We start from the raw sequence: 20307 nt of genomic DNA, 5'->3' as shown, positions 1-20307 counted from the left end.
TTTAACTTAAATTCTAAAGTAGTATTATATATTAAAAAACACGATTAAATAATGTATTAAATCGTTTTAAAACTTTAAAATTAAGTAGCTAGCGTTTTAGGAGTTCAGTTCATTTCGGAAATTCCATGTAGATAGGGTCTTGTACGCCTAAAAACTAGGCGTAATTTATTTTATTTATGTATTTTTTTTATATTTATAGATAACGGTCAGTTGATAACGTACACCAAATATCTCAAAATTGACAAAAATATAGTTAGAGCACTTTACGTAGGGCACATCGATATATTCTAAAAATGAAAAATTCCATATATATTATATGGAATTATATTCTTTAAAAAAAATGAGCGTGGAAAGACGTCTAGCTCCTAGCGTGGCCGATAGCATTCTAATTTGATCGTTCAAGATCTCAGTCCTAATAATATTATAATATTCCCTTACCTCCTGGTCAAGCTGAAGATCTGGTCCTTGTGGATCTTTCAAGACTTTCATCATGAGTGGAAGATCCTCCGCGTACCTCGTCATGGGTCCGAGCGTGAAGAACTTGTTCCAGTCTTGCGAGTTGGAGGTCGGCATGTGTCCGACCGTTGACACCACGTATGGCGTTGGTTTGTGTCCATACACCCCTGTATAGTGGGCGGGAAGTCTTAGAGAACCGGCAATATCTGATCCGACTCCAATTACTGAAGCACCAGCAGAAATTAGAGCAGCCTGAAATGGAGGATTATGTTAAATTTCGTTTATTGATTCGGCACTCACTTTGTGGTAATAAAATTTAAAATTTAAGTTTTACTTTGTTGTATAGTGGACTATACGAAAAATTGTTTGAACGTTAATGTTACATTATAATAAAATAATAAACCCTTATCCGCACCCCGATGATGCATAGGGCACTGCGTCATATAAACGCTGAGTTATCTTGATCGTTTACACATGAAGGAAAGGTGATCGGCCCTCCGCTTCAGGTACCAGTCCAGGGTAGTATTGAAAAATATTTTTTTTTTATGTAACATACTCGTATATATGTAGATAGGTATGTAGCAACAAGATTTTCTAAAAACCTTTCGAAAAAACAAAAAAAAACAGTAAATATCGTAGTCATACAGGAGAAAGTGACCAAGTGCATTTTTTACAAAAACGTGATAATTGACTATTTGATATCTTACTAGCTTAATATTGTCCTGAAAAACATCCGAAAGGATTTTAAACTTGAGAGTATAATATATTGACTTTTTAATAATGACTAACTGCATTGATGTTTATTTTCTTGCCAAGTAAAAGTAACTTAAATAGGTTTTTATTTTACGTTTTGTTAGTTGGTCACTTTCTCCTGTACGATATGTAAATAGGTATGTGGCAACCAGATTTTGAAAAGTAAGAACTTTTCGAAAAAACAAAAAAAACAGGCAATACATTTGCACTTATCCATTATTAAAAGTCGTAAAAAAAAAACAGAAAAACCCTGTCTGTTTAGTACAATTTTACAAAGCAAATCAGAAATACGTCAATTGACGGGTGCGTATACCTCGTGTTAATTAGAGGAATGTAATTTTTAGGGGTTTCAAAATATAAAAGATTTACATATGTATAATTGAGTTTTGACCCTTTATTATTGTTATTTACCCCTGTGTCTTTTCCAAAAATGTGATCTGATTCAATGAGATAATATGAGTTTGTTACCTCTCCTCCCGACGATCCGCCAGGTGATCTCCTTGTATCATATGGGTTCTTGGTAGTTCCCGTCGTATTATTGTAGGTCTCCCAACACAGACAGAGTTCTGGAGTATTACTGACTAGAATGGGGATAGCTCCTGCAGCTCTCGCTTGCGCAATGCACTCAGCATCATGTTTAGCTGGAGCCCTTTTCAGAGTTACTCTGCCGGCGGCATTACTCATCCCTTAATAAAAAAACTGCAGTTTTTATAAACACATCAAAGCTTTTACACAAAGGGTGAAGTAGTAGATGATATTCTTTACATCTCAAACTATCCAAAACGTTAATTAATCTTAAAACTGTTATGACTCAGAGAATACAGGACTTCCCCGTACTAATTTCAATTTCAATTTCAATTTATTCAACAACAAAAAATTAATGTTCTCATAAAAAACAATATTCAAGGTGTATATATTAAAAGTAAGCAAGAACACTTAAAGGCATAGAAGAATCCCGCTTCGGAAAACTCCTTCGGACACATGGAACAGATTAATATCCAATGTGATGTTGTTCAACATAGCGGTAGCTCTTCCTGTATGCCTGTAGGCATAACCATCGGCAGATTGGTCCTGTGTATAGGAATGTGAAACAATCTGTGTCGACGCTGTCTTAGGTAACTATCGGGACCATACAGACCAATGTTCCGGATAATTTCAGGATTATCGATCATACCGCGCAACAATCGATAAAAATGCTTAATCAAATACACAGTATGAGCAGTAGAAGAGATCGTAAACGAACGTTTCCTGATTTCTCATTATTTTTTGACATCTCATCAAAGATGAAGAAGAATATGGAAGTCCGGGCATTTGCGGGGCTGACGACCGTCATAGGCTGGTTGTAAGTGATCAATTGACACACGTGTAACATTCACCAATTCTACCCATTATTAACAACCACACTACTCAAATTCTTAGAAGCTCTATGAATCAATTCAGAAACATTGTTATTGAGTCACTAGAACTTCACTAGAGACATCTATTGGTGAGATGGAAAGAGGCCTTTCATTGAGCAGATTTAACTATACATATTTTAAATTCACATACAAATTCCATTTTTAACATAAAATTTTATCAAATCATACCTAAAACCTTTATCATAACTAACATGTAATTATTATTATAACACAATACCTCAACTCATTCAATTTAAATTAATTTTGTTGGAACAAAGTATATAAAATCATGGGTTTCAACTCCTTCCTTGTTGTGTATATAACAAAGAATTTTTCAAGCCTCACACAAGTCTGATGATGTCGGTTACGATGAAACCCGGTTGCTGGTCAAATAAAATTAATATGGAAAAAACTACGCAGTTGTTATTTAATTCGATTATCTAAAAACTGTATTTGTATATACAAAACACACAAAATTATATTTATTATCTTCGGACACTCATCGTGAAGTCATGTTGCTGTTTGATATCGACGCGCTTACTGTCAGTAATCTGGTTTTGAGAGAAGAATCAAGTATTGTTTGCACTTTTAAAGTTTTCATACATAATTTGTGATTATCATGGCCGCTAAAAATTGTTTATATGCGGCAAAACTTGAATTTAAGCACGTATATATTTGTATATACGTTTATATTATATACGTCCGCCTCGTTAGCGTAATGGTTAGCGTGTTTAGCTACCGTGCTAGAGGTCCCGGGTTCGATTACCAGGAAGGGTGTGTGGGTTAGAATAAATATTAGTGATTTTAAACTCTAATATTTATTAAATATTACCCTGGACTGGTCCCTGCAGAGCAGGAGTGATCACCTTGCCTTCATATAAGTAACAATCAAGATGATACTGCATCAACATGATGTAGTGCCTTATGCACCACCGGGTGCGGATAAGGGTTAAAAGAATATATTATTATATTTGACCGGATTTTTTGTACGTTGTATCCGAAGTTCATTAAATAGAGGTCCGTTATATCGAGGTTTTACCGTAGTAATATATACACTCCGTCTTAACGTCATTTGTCTAAAAGTTAATGTTTAACTTGTCGGAACGTGTTAAACATGATTTGTATTATTCAAACCCTAAGCTATTATGCAAGTACAAGATTTATTTGCTGAGTAAACAGTAGAACTGCACACGTAGAAGGTCAAGTGCATGCAAAAGCCAAGGTTGCTGCAACATAACTACGTTATTCTATACCTGAACTAGGTACTTTTATACAAATTATGCAAATTTATACGTATCAAATACATGCAAAACATTTAAAATTTATTTTCCTTAATCTTGAATTTTAGTGTAAATTAAATCTGAAGGTTAATGTAAAACATAAAACTTAATGTATTATGTCTCACGACGTCAGCGACGTCTCGAGTTGATACCTAAATACACCCATACCTAAACTGACCATTTATTTTTGTCCTCAAAACGGGACATCTTCCAATTTTCACGTAATAGTATGTATATTCAAGAAAATGGTACGTATTTTTTCATAGCTTTATATATTAATAAAAAAAAAGGAACGTTGACAAAGAAAATTAAAAGAATAAATAATATATAAGTATATGAAAAAATTATGAAAGCAAATTTATATGAAACGGCGATACTACAAACTACCGCCGATTTTTTGCACTTTTTTTTTTAAATTGTTACTGTGTTGCTCTTTTTTTGAAAACGGGACATTACGACGTCCCGAAACTTTACTTGGGGACAACGGGATAGGCTATCTAAAAACGGGACGGTCCCGTTCAAAACGGGACGTATGGTCACTTTACCCATACCTCGCTAAACGGCCGCTCTTTATACGGCATTTCGCTATAACGGAACTCTTCAATTAAGGCACGTTTAAGATTAACGGCCTAAAATGTTTCGCTATATCTACATGATATATCTACATGTTGCCAATCTTGCGCAAGCGCAATCTCGATGCACACGCTTTTATTTTTAAAAAATGATGACGACAGTGATCTGCAGGTTACCATTTCTTCATCGTCTTCAGATTAAAGCCATTTAAAAGAAATGTGTGTATACATACAAATATTTAATGTAACATAAAGTTGTTTAATTTTTGTTTATACATTATTATTGGTTTTTGGAGTCTGTTATTATTTTATGTACAAAAGTATGTACTTGTTATGTATGTATTTTTTATTTATATGAAATAAAAAGATAAAATGCATTTTCAATGATAAACCATGTTACATATTTAACAAATTTGGAACCGATCCCATTGAATTGGTAAGAATTTGTATTATTGTAGAATAATTGATTCCTTATACGGCTTTTCGCTTTGCGGCCAAGTTTCTTGGAACGTATCTAGGCCGTAAAGCGAGGTATGGGTGTATACACAAGTATGAGTATTGATGCTTACGTATGGTGAATCATTCACCAACATTCACAGCGCTGTATGCAAACCAGTGATATGTAATTCATTATCCACCAACATTCACGGAGCTGTGCGCCAGTTATGTTATTCATCATCCACCAACATTCATAGTGGTGTATGCTAGTTTTATAATTCATCATCCACCAATATTCACAGTGCTGTACGCTAGTTATGCAATTTATCATCCACCAACATGCACAGTGATGTGCGCTAGTTATGCAATTCATCATCCACCAACATTCACAGTGCTGTACACCAGTTATGCAATTCATCATTCACCAACATTAACAGTGCTGCATGCCAACTATGTAATTCACCATTCACAGTGCTGTATGCAAACTATGTAATTCATCATTCTCAGTGCGGTATGCTAGTTATGTAATTCATCATCCACTAATATTCACAGTGCTGTCCGCTAGTTATGTTACGATCGTTAACCAAAATTCACAGTGCTATATGTACATAACGTCTTCACCTAGTACAAATTAGATCATCAGCAGTCTTCAAACTGTTAATTGTGATGCCCCCAAGCCCTAAACGTACTCCCAGTTTTAAATGAATATAATATAGGAATAATTATTCATGAATGTAAATATTCATACAATATATAATCAAATTAATATGATGCATACGTATGTATTGAATGTTCGATGCAGTGCCCTATGCACCATTGGGCTAGATAAGGATATAATAAACTTACCAGCAACAGCAATGCTCTCTTTTACTGTGAGCGGAACTCCAAGAAGTGGGAACAATTGCTCCAAATCTTCCACGGAATGATTTCCCGAAGCGAGAAGATTGTCGATACTCCTCGCCTCTGTCAGAGCTACTTCATAACGAGGCTCGACTACCGCGTTCAGTATTGGATTCACTTCTTTACACCTGTCGATGAACGCCTTCATAACAACTTCGGCCTTTACCTACGGACAAATTGACACAAAATGAAAGATGCAGGATAAATTTAATAAAAAAAATATAAATTACACCATATTTTGAATGTGCCCAAATATTTTTTTCACAAATCTGGGTGAGTCCACTTAGAAATTACTTATACTGATAATATTGATAGTCCACAGTGGGAAAACCCGGATACGTGAATAAAAACATGGACACACTCAAAATATTGTGATTAAAATAACTTGTTAAAAAATTAAAATCATGATTTCAGGCATATTCTAGTATGTTAAATATTCGAGAAGAATCTTACATACATTTCATGAAAATCTTTGCTTAATAGAAAGCTAATTGAACTCAACCAAAGATGGTGCCAAAAAAGTATATACTTAGATATTAAAAAAAACGTGTCAATTGAAGGATATATATATGTATATATATATATATATATATATATATATATATATATATATATATATATATATATATATATATATATATATATATATATATATATATATATATATATATAGATATATATATACATATATATACATATATATATATATATATATATATATATATATATATATATATATATATATATATATATATATATATATATATATATATATATATATATATATATATATATATATATAGTACTGAAATTCGAGTAGTGTGGTTATTTAATCATGGGTAGAATGGTGAAAGTGATCGCTTGAACCAGCATATGACAAATCGTAAGCCCTGTAAATACCCAGACTTACATACTCCCTACCAAGAACGTATGCGGAAGGAGGCTAGGTTTATAATTATTGTTATTTTCAAAGTATGTATGTTCAACATAGAATTAACATAAAAGAACCAATAAGTACAGTCAGGTTTAAAGAGATTATTAAAACCGAGGATATGTTTTTTCTATACAATTTAACCAAAAACTAATCATTGTTCCGATGACAACCTTCAAAGGCATTGAAAAATTATAAATATGAATACTTATTAACGTAAATTCGTAATGCGAATTGGCCATTGTTTCTTTCAATGAATTTTCAGAATCAGAGTTAAAAAGTGCAGTACGGAATGTTCAGTACACAAGCGGTTAGTAAGTGGAACATTTTAGAAATACAAGTTGACATTCTTCATTAGTGCAATAATTAAAGTCCAATTTGATGCACGCGATTGCATACAAAAATGTTAATCTATCAGATTAACACTTACATGTGTGTGTTTATAACGTGTACGTATGTGTACGAGTCTAACCGTACACTAATACAACTCACTGATATATGTACATAATATTTCCTCGAGGATATACAGGGTGGCGCAAAATTAATCACTCTTTCGGAAAATGTTATAATTTTTGAAAATAGCGTCGTACGTCAATCATATTTGACAATTCGCTCACTCCTTTCAAGAACGTCATAAATCAAAAATTGTCAATTTTCAGTTTTACAATTCAATGTTTTCGGAATGCCCAGAAAATGTACTATATCCCAGCAAAAGAGGCATATTTTTAACTTAATATTTACCCGCTACAGGGCAGTAAATGTTGTTTTTGCATTTTGAAGAAAATTTATTGTTTAATTATTTTTTTAAATAAACTAAATATTTTTCAAATGGAGAAAAAACCTTCAGGTTTCACCTAAAAAGATCTGTTGCACAGTAAAAAGTTCAATAAGTGGCTTGATATTTATTTTTAATACATTGCGTTATATTTTAAACTTTAAAAACTTTTTTCTGAAAAATAATTTTATTTTTATTTTTGACGTTCTTGAAAGGAGTGAGCGATTTGTGAACTAGACAGTATAAAAACAGATTTAGAGTGGCGAAAAATTCATTACCCTATTTAGTTTTTAGATAACTTATTTACTAAATAAAAAGAGAATAAGGATGGAATGTTTCTTTGGGCCTTAACATTTTTTTTGAGTGAAAATGATATTATTTTTCACATCTCATCAAAGATGAAGAAGAATATGGATGTCTGGGCATTTACGGGGCTGACGACCGTCATAGGCTGGTTTAAGTGATCACTTCACGTGTAACATTCACCAATTTTACCCATTATTAACAACCACACTACTCAAATTCTTGAAAGTTCTATATATATATATATATATATATATATATATATATATATATATATATATATATATATATATATATATATATATATATATATATATATATATATATATATATATATATATATATATATATATATATATATATATATATATATATATATATATATATATATATATATATATATATATATATATATATATATATATATATATATATATATATATATATATATATATATATATATATATATATATATATATATATATATATATATATATATATATATATATATATATATATATATATATATATATAACGTGGTAATATTTTTCTTTGTAAATTGGGTGTAAATAATATGTAAAGTGGGTGTATAATAATAAAATAAACAATGTGTTGCTTTGTAATTAAAGTTTATTCTTAATTTATCTTTATAATAATTTTCTATCTATCTATCTGATTCTGACAGTTCAGAATATTATATTTTTTCTATCGGATGTCTTTTGTTTCATTCTGTTTGACGCATGCGACATCTGGTGGTAGAACTGTTTTATGTAGGTACTATTTGTAACTACTTAATAAAATGTATAGGTAGGTACCTAGGTATTTTATTACATATATATGAACTAATTATGAAACATTGTTCTTGAATCACTAGAACATCACTAGAGACATATATTGGTGAGATGAAAAGTTTTTTATTGAGCAGTAATTATTTTATTAGTATGTGAGGTCCGAATCCTGGATTATAATCACATACATGAGAAAGAGAAACGCCAGAAAAAATCATTTTCATTTTTATCATTTTAGGTTATAATTTCACCAGATAATTTATTTACAACATTTTGAGTGTGTCCAAATATTTGGACGCTCAAAATTTCGTGAAAAAGATATATCCATCAAGTGGCTGCCGCCGGTATTGATACATATCTGTGCCCCTTTTATCAATATTTGTTTACACAAATAAAACGTCGTACTACAAAGAAAAAGTAATAAGAGAGATATCAGATACAAAAAAAAATCTTACCTGTTTTGTTCTGATCATATGTGATAATTTGGTTGCACTCATGTACAGCAGGTGATTCGTGATTCGTGGTAATTTTTTTGATTTCCCAATATTGATTAACCAAATGAATGGTGCTAAAATGCACTGAAAAATGAACATTATGGATTTGAGGAATCCTTTTGAAAATGAGTTCAACATCTTGTAGCTGAAACAAAGAAAAAACAAATTATTAAATACCTACTGCAAAAAGTATTTGTAACCTAACCACTGTAAAGCTAAATATATTATACATTATTTTTGACATCTTAACATTTATTCGAACCCTTGTCCGCACCGCAATGGTGCATAGGGCACTGCATCATATAAACGCAGTATTATCTTGATCGTTAACACACGAAGGAAATGTGATCAGCCCTCCGGTTCAGGCACCAGTCCAGGGTAATATTGAATAAATATTGGAGTGAAAAAATCACTTAAATTTTTAAGACTCCCCTCTGGGATTCGAATCCGGACCTCCAGAACTGTAGCCGAGCGTGCTGACCATTACACTACGGAGGCGTACAACCAACATAAATGAAATCTAATATGGAGATCTGGGCATTTATGGGGCTTACGACCGTCATAGGCTGGTTTAAGTGTAATCCAGGGTAGGCGCTGCTTTTCTGTCTATACGGAATGCACACCTCTGACTGACACTCTCTTTGTCACTGTTGGAACATTTATGTTGAGTGTTTTATGAATTCTGGATGTCATGAGCTTTTCATTGATTTCTGATCTGATTGGCACGAGAGATTTTTGACATCTCAACATGGATGAAGAAGAATATGAAAGTCTGGGTATTTACGGGGCTGACGACCGCCAAAGGCTGATTTAAATAATCATTTTACACACGTGTAACATTCACTAATTCTACCCATGATTGACAACCACACTACTCAAATTCTTGGAACCTCTAGATATATTGGTTCAACTCGAAACACTGTGTTTGAATTCACTAGAACTTCAAGAGACACAGGTATGATAGATGAGAGAAGCTTTTTATTGAAAAGAAACTCTTTCATTTGTTTGTGAGGTCGAAACCCTGGATTATGAATATAATGTGAATACATAGGTGAGAAATGCTAGAAAATATATTTTTTTGTTTAAGCTTATAATTTGACTATTTAATTTATTTATGACATTTTGAGTGTGTCCAAATACGTGGAATAAACATTTTGACACACTCAAAATGTTGTAACACAAAAAATTATTTGATTTACTTTACTTAACTAAGTTTTTCTTTAACTGAGGATTTTGTGTTACGTAATTTATTCATGAGGAAGATAACAGTACTAGAATTTGAATAGTTGATAAATTTATATGGTCAAATGTCAAATCTGTCAAAAAATGACTAAAACAAAATACAAAATAAGAACACTAGCTTTTAATGAAATAAAAGTCATTTTAATAATTGATTCGGCAGTTACTTTGTTGTATATCTAACCATTTCATATTTAACCTAACCAAATTACCTTAAAAAAATTACAATTTGTGACTTAGTCAGGTTAAACGGAAAATAAGGAAAAAAAATAGTTGTTAAGTATATGTTTAATTTCTCAATGCTTGTGGATGAACACTGTTTTAACAGCTACAAAGAAGCAAGCTGTCCGACATAAGAAATGTATATATATATATATATAAATATATATTTATATATATATATATATATATATATATATATATATATATATATATATATATATATATATATATAAATATATATATAAATATATAAATATATATATATATATATATATATATATATATATATATATATATATATATATATATATATATATATATATATATATATATATATATATATATATATATATATATATATATATATATATATATATATATATATATATATATACATATACAATATAATATATCAACTATTTTCTATTAAGGAATAATAAATATTTATTTTTCTATTATATTTTGTGCATTGCAGTAATTTATTACAATGTTTCCTGAAACCGTTAATATGTAAAGCATTGCGACACACGTTCTGTTACTGATACTTTAATTCCACCCCTCGTCAGTTGCAGGTTAATCTTATTAAAGATTCCCAAAATAATACTACTCGTACTTACTAGAACAAAAGTACACGTGAGAAGCTATTTCCTATGAAAAGGTTACTGTATGATATGTGGTGAATGATGCAACATGTATTAAAAATTAGCCTACGATTTCAACGTATGACTACGTTAAATTTTACACTAGAGACTTTCATGACTCTGTGAATATATTTACTGAGAAGACTTTTTCACCTGTTTTGTATGAAGCACTGCGATGTTAACTTATTAATTAATAAATATGGGAGTCGAACACTGCAATATATCGTTCCGAACATTTTTAATTTGTTGCCGAAAGATGTTAGAGGTCAAAATAAAATATGGAACAAAAGCAAATTAAGGCATGGGTAAATGATTTTGTCCGCCTCCGTAGTGTAATGGTCAGCACGCTCGGCTACCGTTCTGGAGGTCCCGGGTTCGGTTCCCAAGGGGGGTAAAATAAATATAAGTGATTTTTTCACTGTAATAATTATTCAATATTACCATGGACTGGTACCTGAAGCGGAGGGCTGATCACCTTTCCTTCATGTGTAAACGATTAAGATAACACTGCGTTAATATGACACAGTGCCCTATGCACCATTGGGGTGCGGATAAGGGTTTTATTATTATTATAAATGATCAAGAGTTTATTTTATGAAAATTGTAAAATGTTTATATTCTTAATGTTTCTCTCTTTTTTGTGTGTATGTTAGGTTAAAATCGTTAAAAACAAAAAAAAATAAAAATAAAAAAAAACTCCCACGACAAGACACACAAGGTGGCTAGGCCGCAAAAAAAATGTTCTAACTTAAAAATTGTGATTGAAATAAATGTATACAAATAAAAACAAAAATGTTAAGGCCCAATTTTCGTGAACTTAATTTTCTCTACATCCAGGTGACATTTTACGTAATTCATTTAAAAAAATTAAAATACCTTTTTTGCATTGGAAAAATTAGTTTTTGTTAGAAATAATTACATATGGTTTTGAAAAGAAAATTGATCTTGAAAGGAAAAATTATCATTAAAAATAAAATAAAATACAATACATTCTTTAAAAAATCGGATGTAAACAGACATGTGACCTCTCCTGTGGGATTCTGTGTATATCGCCTTAAGTCAGTGTACATTTTGCCATCTCAATAAATATGATGAAGAATATGGAAGTCAAGGTATTTATGGGGCTTACAATTATTGACGTACGACTAATAATAGTAGTTAGTTTTATTTAGCAGAGTTTTTTTTACACCAGAAGATTTGTGAAGAGGATTTGGACACTAGGTGTATATTGTTGTGATTTTTTTGAACATTTAGTGCTGAGACAATATTACGTCACGTCGCGTTGCGTCGGTTCATTTAACGACTTACGATGTTTATCCCTACAAAGTGTTTTTGTAAAAGCAGGCAATTTCACATTCCTCGCAAAATTCATTATTATTTGCACAAAACATTTGCAATAACGGTTTAAGTTGAACTCTTGTTATGGTATGAACAAGGATGTTAAAAATCGCATGTACATAGTCATAATGTACTTACATATACACATATCAACAAAGGTGAAAAAGATTATGGAAGCCTGGGTATATTCAGGGCTACTGTCATAGGCTGGTTAAATGACCACTTTACAGACTTAAAACATTCACCGCTCTACCCATGATTGACAACCACGCTACTCAAATTTCGGACCTCATACATATATTGCTTTGGAAAATATTGCTTTTAGCAATAAGCCCACCAATGTACTTATTTATTTTCTATACACGAAGTTAAAATAAATAAATATATATATCATAAATTTCAAGACGCTTCATGATTGAGTTCACGGGAGCCATGTATGGTTGGCTATAGAATATCTCCAGTACACTCAAATAAAATGCGTCATGAGATTTATGGCATATGTAGGTGTTCCAAAATTTAAGTGGCTGTCAATCATGGCTAGAATGGTGAATGAGAAAAACCAAAAGTTTTAAAATTTCTTTATATGCTGAATATATCGTACTCATACAGGAGAAAGTGACCAAGTGCAGTTTTTACAAATACGTGATTATTGACTATTTGATTTCTTACTAGCTTAATATTGCCCTAAAAAAAGCCCAACGCGATTTTAAACTTGGAAGTATAATATATTGACTTGTTAAAAATGACTTACTAAATTTATTTTTATTTTCTTGCCAAGTAAAAGTGACTTAAATGGCCCTCCTGAACATTTTAAGTTTTGTTAGTTGGTCACTTTTTCTGTACGACTACGACATATTGAATTCGGTACTGCTCCCAGATGATAATACTTTATTTTTCTTCTACGTATTGCCTATCAATTAAAATAATTAATTATATGTTGTGTAAAAAATATTAGCTGTAAATCCACGACGCAAAGTTTTTGCGCTTGTTTATAAAGCGTCGTATTGTAGATGAATATTATTAACACTTCAATGATAACTAACGAACGAGTAACTAGAGGAAACATAAAAGAAATAAACGCGTATTGATTTTTTTTTAAATTTTGTTTGTGATCGATCGTGACTTACGTCATCTCGACAAAATGCTGTTCTGCTTGCTAATATTAAAATAAAATATTTGTAGAAGATTGGAATAATATGATTTTGGGGTAAAACTGTAATCCTCAATGGAAACAAAGATTTTGAGTGTGTCCAAATACTTGTTCACAATATCTGGATTGTCTCCAATTACAGGAGTTATTTTCATATTATTTTTTGACATCTCATCAAAGATGAAGAAGAATATGGAAGTCTTATTAGATTTTGAGTAGTGTGGTTGTCAATAATGGGTAGAATTGTAGGTAAAGTGATCACTTAAACCAGCCTATGACGGTTGTCAGCCCCGTAAATGCCCAGACTTCCATATTCTTCTTCATCTTTGATGATATGTCAAAAAATAATATTAAACAAAGATCAATTAAACACAACAAAATTAACTTTGTTATGTTGACAATTTTAGGTTTTCTTCTGGCCTTTTGTTTCTAATGAACGATGATCAATCAGTAACGAAAGTAAAGTTAAAGTTATCTAAACAACGTAGTAACCATGTTATTTTTTGTATATATATCCGAAAATTAATTAAGTTATTGTTTCTTTCACAATAAAAGTGCAGTTAGAGTTATCTTAACTTCGTAGTTACCATGTCATATTTTGTATGTTATATAACCAAAAAAAATATATATATATACATATATATATATATATATATATATATATATATATATATATATATATATATATATATATATTTATATATATATATATATATATATATATATATATATATATATATATATATATATATATATATATATATATATATATATATATATATATATATATATAACTTATAGAGATATATACACAATACGAGTGTAATATAATTATCATTTCTCTTATAAAAGTGAAATTAGTATTAATAATTAATGAAGCGGCAGAATCACACTTCAGAATTTTTTTATTTATATTAATTTACTATCGAATGGACATATCAATAATAATTAAGTAGTAAACATTATATATCGACTTCAATGGTTATTAATATCATTAATATTGTATTGAACGCAACTTGTGATATTATTTGTGTTATTATTTTATTAAAATAAACCAATTATAAATATCAATAATTATCATGCACAATTATTATTACAGATGCAACGGAGAACATAAATGGTAATACTTCTTTTGCTTACGCTTAGTCTAAAGGGCGTAAGGCAATTGATTTATTCACTGTAATAAAATAAAGTCTCTGTTTACAGTAACAATATATTATCTTGGCAAATGGAGATCAAGACTGATCACCTTGTCTTCATTTAATTTACGGTCAAGTTAACACTGCATTTATTCAGCTTTATAACGCCTGGTAAGTAAGGGTTAAAAATATTATTTAGCATTATCATAGACAGGCGCCCTGGCGTAGTTGGGTAGACGCTCGACTGCGAAACTGGCGTCGCGGTTTCGATTCACGCCAATTGCAAAATCAATTCTAGGAAAAATATTTTTAATTGGTGTGGATATTTGAGATGTGTTTTTCACATTTACCTTCTCTACCCTACCTGCAGACAAGCCTCTAAACGTAGAGGATTTGCAGGTAATTGATTTAAAAAATAAAATTCTTTAATTTTATTTACATATTTTTGAAATCTAAATCTTTTGTTTAAAACCCAAGTAAACTATATTTATAAATATAAGTATGTGATAATATTTTAATTTTCTTTGTATTTAAGTTTTGTTCTAACATATCTTGTTGGAACAAATTTTTTATACTAAAACAACAACTCCACAGTTTTTTCCTGCTTTTTCTTAGTTTTAACCTACATCATCTGACTAGTGACTCTGAGACCTGTAACTTCTAAATAAAGTACATTTTGTTTTATGACGTCAGACTACGTATTAAATGAACAGGCCACAAGTATTATTAAGTATTTATTTAATATATTATTAGATTAAAACCAATTTTTTTCAATATCATCAGACTGGCCTAGTCTGATGATGTCGGTAACGACGAAACCCGGTCGCTGGTCAAATAAAAATAAAGTGGAAAAGCTAAAAAGATTGGTTTTAATCTAATAATATATTAAAAGTGCAATTCCATCACGAAGTGTCAGTGGATAATATAAATCTATTAAAAAGTATTTATTTGTTTGTAACCTGTATACCTTTGTGTATATATACTTTCGTTTCAACGTCACCATGTGCTTTTATCGTTTATGATTGTTTGTTATTAGTATATGTATTTCTTTATGCACAAATAGACATCAGAATTGCTCAAATCAGATAAGCTATTTATTCACTACAGCGATCTCTAACATACATACATACAGGGTGGCACAAAATTAATCGCCTTATCGGAAGATGTTATAATTTTTGCAAATGGCGGTGTACGTCAATCATATTTGACATTTGTGAACTTAACAGCTGCAGTATTTCAACGGATTGATAAAACGGGCACAAATGTATCAACACTGGCGGCAGCCACTTGACGGATATCACCTTTTTCAGTTAAAAAAAATTGTAAAGATCCAAATAGAGGTACAAACAAAACTTCGTAATGCTCTCTTTCCTAAATTAATGAGCAGTGTAATAAATACAGAAGAGGTAGAGATTTTTTTGGAAAGACAGATAGGTGTGGTGTTCTATTCTCTCTGACTACACCTGCGGAAAGCGGTGTGATGGTTAGTTACTTATGAGCCGTATAGTAAGTAATTACATTGGATTTTCTTTAGAGAAATATTTGTCCCTAAAATTATCAAACATGTTTAAAAAAACGCAAAAAAAAACAAAAAGAGTAATGAATATTTAATTAAGTACAATGAATAAACATTGAGTGTAAGACCTTCTCCAAGCACAAGAGCATAGTCTCTTTTTTGGAGAGGCACAGCGCAACTAGTATAAGGTATTTTATAAGTGGAAATGTCTTGTTCATAAATAAAATTGTTTTTATTGTGACCATTGTTTCGCCTAGTTATGGCTTTTTGACACATCGTTTGAAGGTAAGTACTATCCAGAAATCATACGGAAAACATTCGTTTGAAAATGCCATAACTAGGCAAAACAAATGTCACAACATAAATTTTTATGTGTTTTTTTTTAAAAATAAAATATAACTTAGCAGACTCAGAAAATCTGTGTTTTATTTAAAAGTTAATACATGAAGAAAAAAAAACACCTTAACCTGTAAACCAATTGTCTGAATGCGGTAAAATTTTGACACTTATCGTTTTAAGGTAAGTAGGTACTATCCAGAAATCATACGGGTCTATCCACAAGTTATTTGTAAAGAATCACATGTGTACTAACCACTCACGCTTGGGTTCACCCATCTCATATTATCTCGCTTTCTCCACATTCATACATCTTCCATAACAATTCAGATATTTACACACGTGTTTTTTTCAACAATAATATATGTGTAAAATAAGTGTCTACTAACGGTTGAAATCGGGAGAACGAACTCAGAACAATAATAACATAAGTAATTAATGCTACTTAAAGATAACTGTTTTTATATTTTATAATAGACCAGTATGCAGATAGTTCAGAAAAAAACACTCATTTTTAAATGCAGTTAAGATTTTTTATTGTTATTGTAATAATTATTTACTTAATTTTTTTTAAACATTGAGTATATTTTTAAGTAATATAAGTATCGCTCCAAAGTGCTCGTTGAAGTAAAGTTTTTTTCTAGATCAGTGGTCGACAGACTTTTTTGTCAAATATCCGCATAACAATGAAATTTTTTTTACAGTGAAATAAAAAAAAATGAAATTGAAAAAGTATGAAAAAGTATTTGTTTAATCCTGATGTTGACAAGGCTCTTGTCGAAACCAGTTGTAGAAAAAAAAATCTAATGAAAAAGTGGTTAAAAACAAAGTTGTTTTATTTCATGTTTATAAAATGTACTACAAAGTATTTGCGAAAAACATTCAAGAAAAAAACAAGATAACAAAGTATTGAGAGCCAAATCTGCGTACAACTCTAGTTCACTTTCGTAACAATTTAAGATATTTATTATATTACGGGTACACGCAATAAAACTTAATTTCACGCTAAACAAGGAATACATTTATTGATAAAAAAGTTCAAAACTTAATAGGAAAGTAAGGTACCCACAAAAACACTACTTATTGAGAAGAATGTCCGTGCATCTCATAAGTAAGGCATCCACAAAAACACTATTCATTGAGAATAATGTCCTTGCATCTCATAAGTAAGGTATCCACAAAAACACTACTCATTGAGAATAATGTCCTTGCATCTCATAAGTAAGGCATCCACAAAAACACTACTCATTGAGAATAATGTCCTTACATCTCATAAGTAAGGTATCCACAAAAACACTACTCATTGAGAATAATGTCCTTGCATCTCATAAGTAAGGCATCCACAAAAACACTACTCATTGAGAATAATGTCCTTACATCTCATAAGTAAGGTATCCACAAAAACACTACTCATTGAGAATAATGTCCGTGCATCTCATAAGTAAGGTATCCACAAAAACACTACTCATTGAGAATAATGTCCTTACATCTCATAAGTAAGGTATCCACAAAAACACTACTCATTGAGAATAATGTCCTTGCATCTCATAAGTAAGGCATCCACAAAAACACTACTCATTGAGAATAATGTCCTTGCATCTCATAAGTAAGGTATCCACAAAAACACTACTCATTGAGAATAATGTCCTTACATCTCATAAGTAAGGTATCCACAAAAACACTACTCATTGAGAATAATGTCCTTGCATCTCATAAGTAAGGTATCCACAAAAACACTACTCAATGAGAATAATGTCCTTGCATCTCCTTTGAAAGATTGATCAAGTCAGGTTTGTATATCGTTATTATTAGCACGTTTCCAGTTTCTCGCCAATAAGACGATTTCTCAGTTTACTTTTAATAAGGCTCATGCTTCAAAAAGATTGTTCGCATGAATACGTTTCGATATTTATGCTAGAGCCATACTCAAAAGGTCAAAGAACCGCACGCGGCTCCGAAACCAAACTTTGTCCACCTTTGTTCCTGATCATGAGTACATATTCACAATTTGGTTATGTATTATTTTATTTTTCTCTCGAATCAGTAGAGTTTATAACCGTTTAGATAAGTTTTTTTTACTAAATCTTAAATTATTTACGTTGACCGCTTTTCCGCTGAGTTGTTTAACATAATTGATCCACTTTCACTTTTAATGTTTTGACGAACAGTGAAATTGGCTAGCCATCGTTCAGTGTGCAAAATTTAAATGGTGCTCGAATATTTAAAGCCATAAGAAAAATGACAGCTGAATTTCGGAGTGCTCGTTGAGAGACTTAAATTGCGTTAGGTTTAAATTGTATCAGTATTTAATTTTTTTAAATTTTACCAAATGAAGTGAAGAATTAGATATGTTCTTATCCTCAAACATCCACTTGATAACGTAGCTTTTTTGAAATTGGACTTTTGTGGACTGCATAAACTTTCACAACATTTTGAGTGTGTTCAAATACTTGTTCACAAATCTGGTTTTTTCATTTGAAGAAAATTGTAATTAAGTGAATTTGATTAAATTTACTCAATTAAAATTAATGTTGTAAGAATTAAACAAAAGTGGGTTTCAAACCCTGCCTTGTTGTTTATGCAACATAGAAATTTGCCTAGCCTCCCACCAGTCTGATGATGTTGGTAACGTCGAAATCCAGTCACTATTCGAATAAAATAGTTATGAAAAAACCATAAATTGTTATTTTATTACATAAAACAAATTTTTATGTAAAATTTTATGTCACATTCGATACATCCCAAAAAACTGGAAAAATAATGTTATAAATAATAAACAGGTTTCGTACGTCAACATGTTTTTATTAGTTTAATAAGAAATTGGTAAATTTATTCGAGATATTCCTATAATGAAATAAGGAAAAAAATATTTTTTGCAGTCATTTCAATGTTGTAAAATGTCATCATTAGTATCGAACTTCAAACGAAAAATGTTACGAAAATATTCCTTTATAGAAACATTTAAATATTATATAAAATTCAAACCATCATAAATTTAAGAATCTTAATAAAATTATAGTAATATTTAAATTTTATATGTTCTCATATTCTTCTATATTACTCTAAGGAGCATATCTGGCAAGAGTCTGCGAGATAAAATAAGGAACACAAGGATTAAAGAAATATGGGAGATCGAAGATGTCATTAGGAGGGGAAGAAAACGAAGTAGACAATGGAATGCGCATGTGAGGAGAATGGGACCATCCAGACTTCAGCACATCGCACGGCACGGCCAACCCCAAGGTAGACGCCTCCCGGGAGACCACTAAAGAGATGGATTGACAACGGGGAATCGACATCACTGGAGATTAATCCCTATTTAAAACAGGCCACAAGGCCTACACCAAGAAGAAGAATATATGTTTTCATGATATAAATTTTTACATTATGATTTTTTTCAGATGATTTGGTTTTGTGGAACGAATGATCGAGGAGAGAGCAGTCAAATAAATATATAACACAAATGCAGTTGGAAAATAGAAGCTGGGAAAGACCAAGGAAAACTTGATCAAGAAATTCAAATAATTGGTAGTGAATAAGTTAGGAGTCGGAATTATAGGCGGTATGGATGAAAAGATGCATGAATGTAGAATGGGCAAAGAATATTTGCAAACACAGAGTAATGTGGCGATCTATCCT

The 20307-nt window shown here is 30.8% G+C and overlaps 1 protein-coding gene across 4 annotated transcripts in view; it reads right to left on the bottom strand.

The window, feature by feature from the left end:
* The window catches only part of LOC148302876 (fatty-acid amide hydrolase 2-like), a 40213-nt gene that overhangs the window by 13171 nt on the left and 6735 nt on the right, over positions 1 to 20307 (bottom strand). The window contains exons 1-5 of one of the 4 annotated variants that reach the window (XM_088270909.1): positions 10292 to 10401; positions 9049 to 9232; positions 5743 to 5962; positions 1678 to 1895; positions 439 to 708 (exon numbers count right to left, since the gene is read on the bottom strand). In XM_088270909.1, the coding sequence (XP_088127035.1) occupies positions 439 to 708; positions 1678 to 1895; positions 5743 to 5962; positions 9049 to 9225 (885 nt within the window). In that variant the 5' untranslated portion in view covers positions 9226 to 9232; positions 10292 to 10401. Of the gene's footprint in view, positions 1 to 438; positions 709 to 1677; positions 1896 to 5742; positions 5963 to 9048; positions 9233 to 10286; positions 10402 to 20307 lie in introns of those variants that run through there. The other 3 variants (XM_088270911.1, XM_088270910.1, XM_088270908.1) reach the window with 3 other exon arrangements.

The sequence above is a fragment of the Brachycentrus maculatus genome, unplaced genomic scaffold (assembly GCF_059751285.1).
Source record: "Brachycentrus maculatus isolate JH-2025_06_01 unplaced genomic scaffold, ASM5975128v1 h1tg000401l, whole genome shotgun sequence".
In the NCBI taxonomy this organism is placed as follows: Eukaryota; Metazoa; Arthropoda; class Insecta; order Trichoptera; family Brachycentridae; genus Brachycentrus; species Brachycentrus maculatus.
The sequence above is the reverse complement of the archived record's forward strand: the minus strand, read 5'-3'. Positions and strand labels throughout refer to the sequence as shown.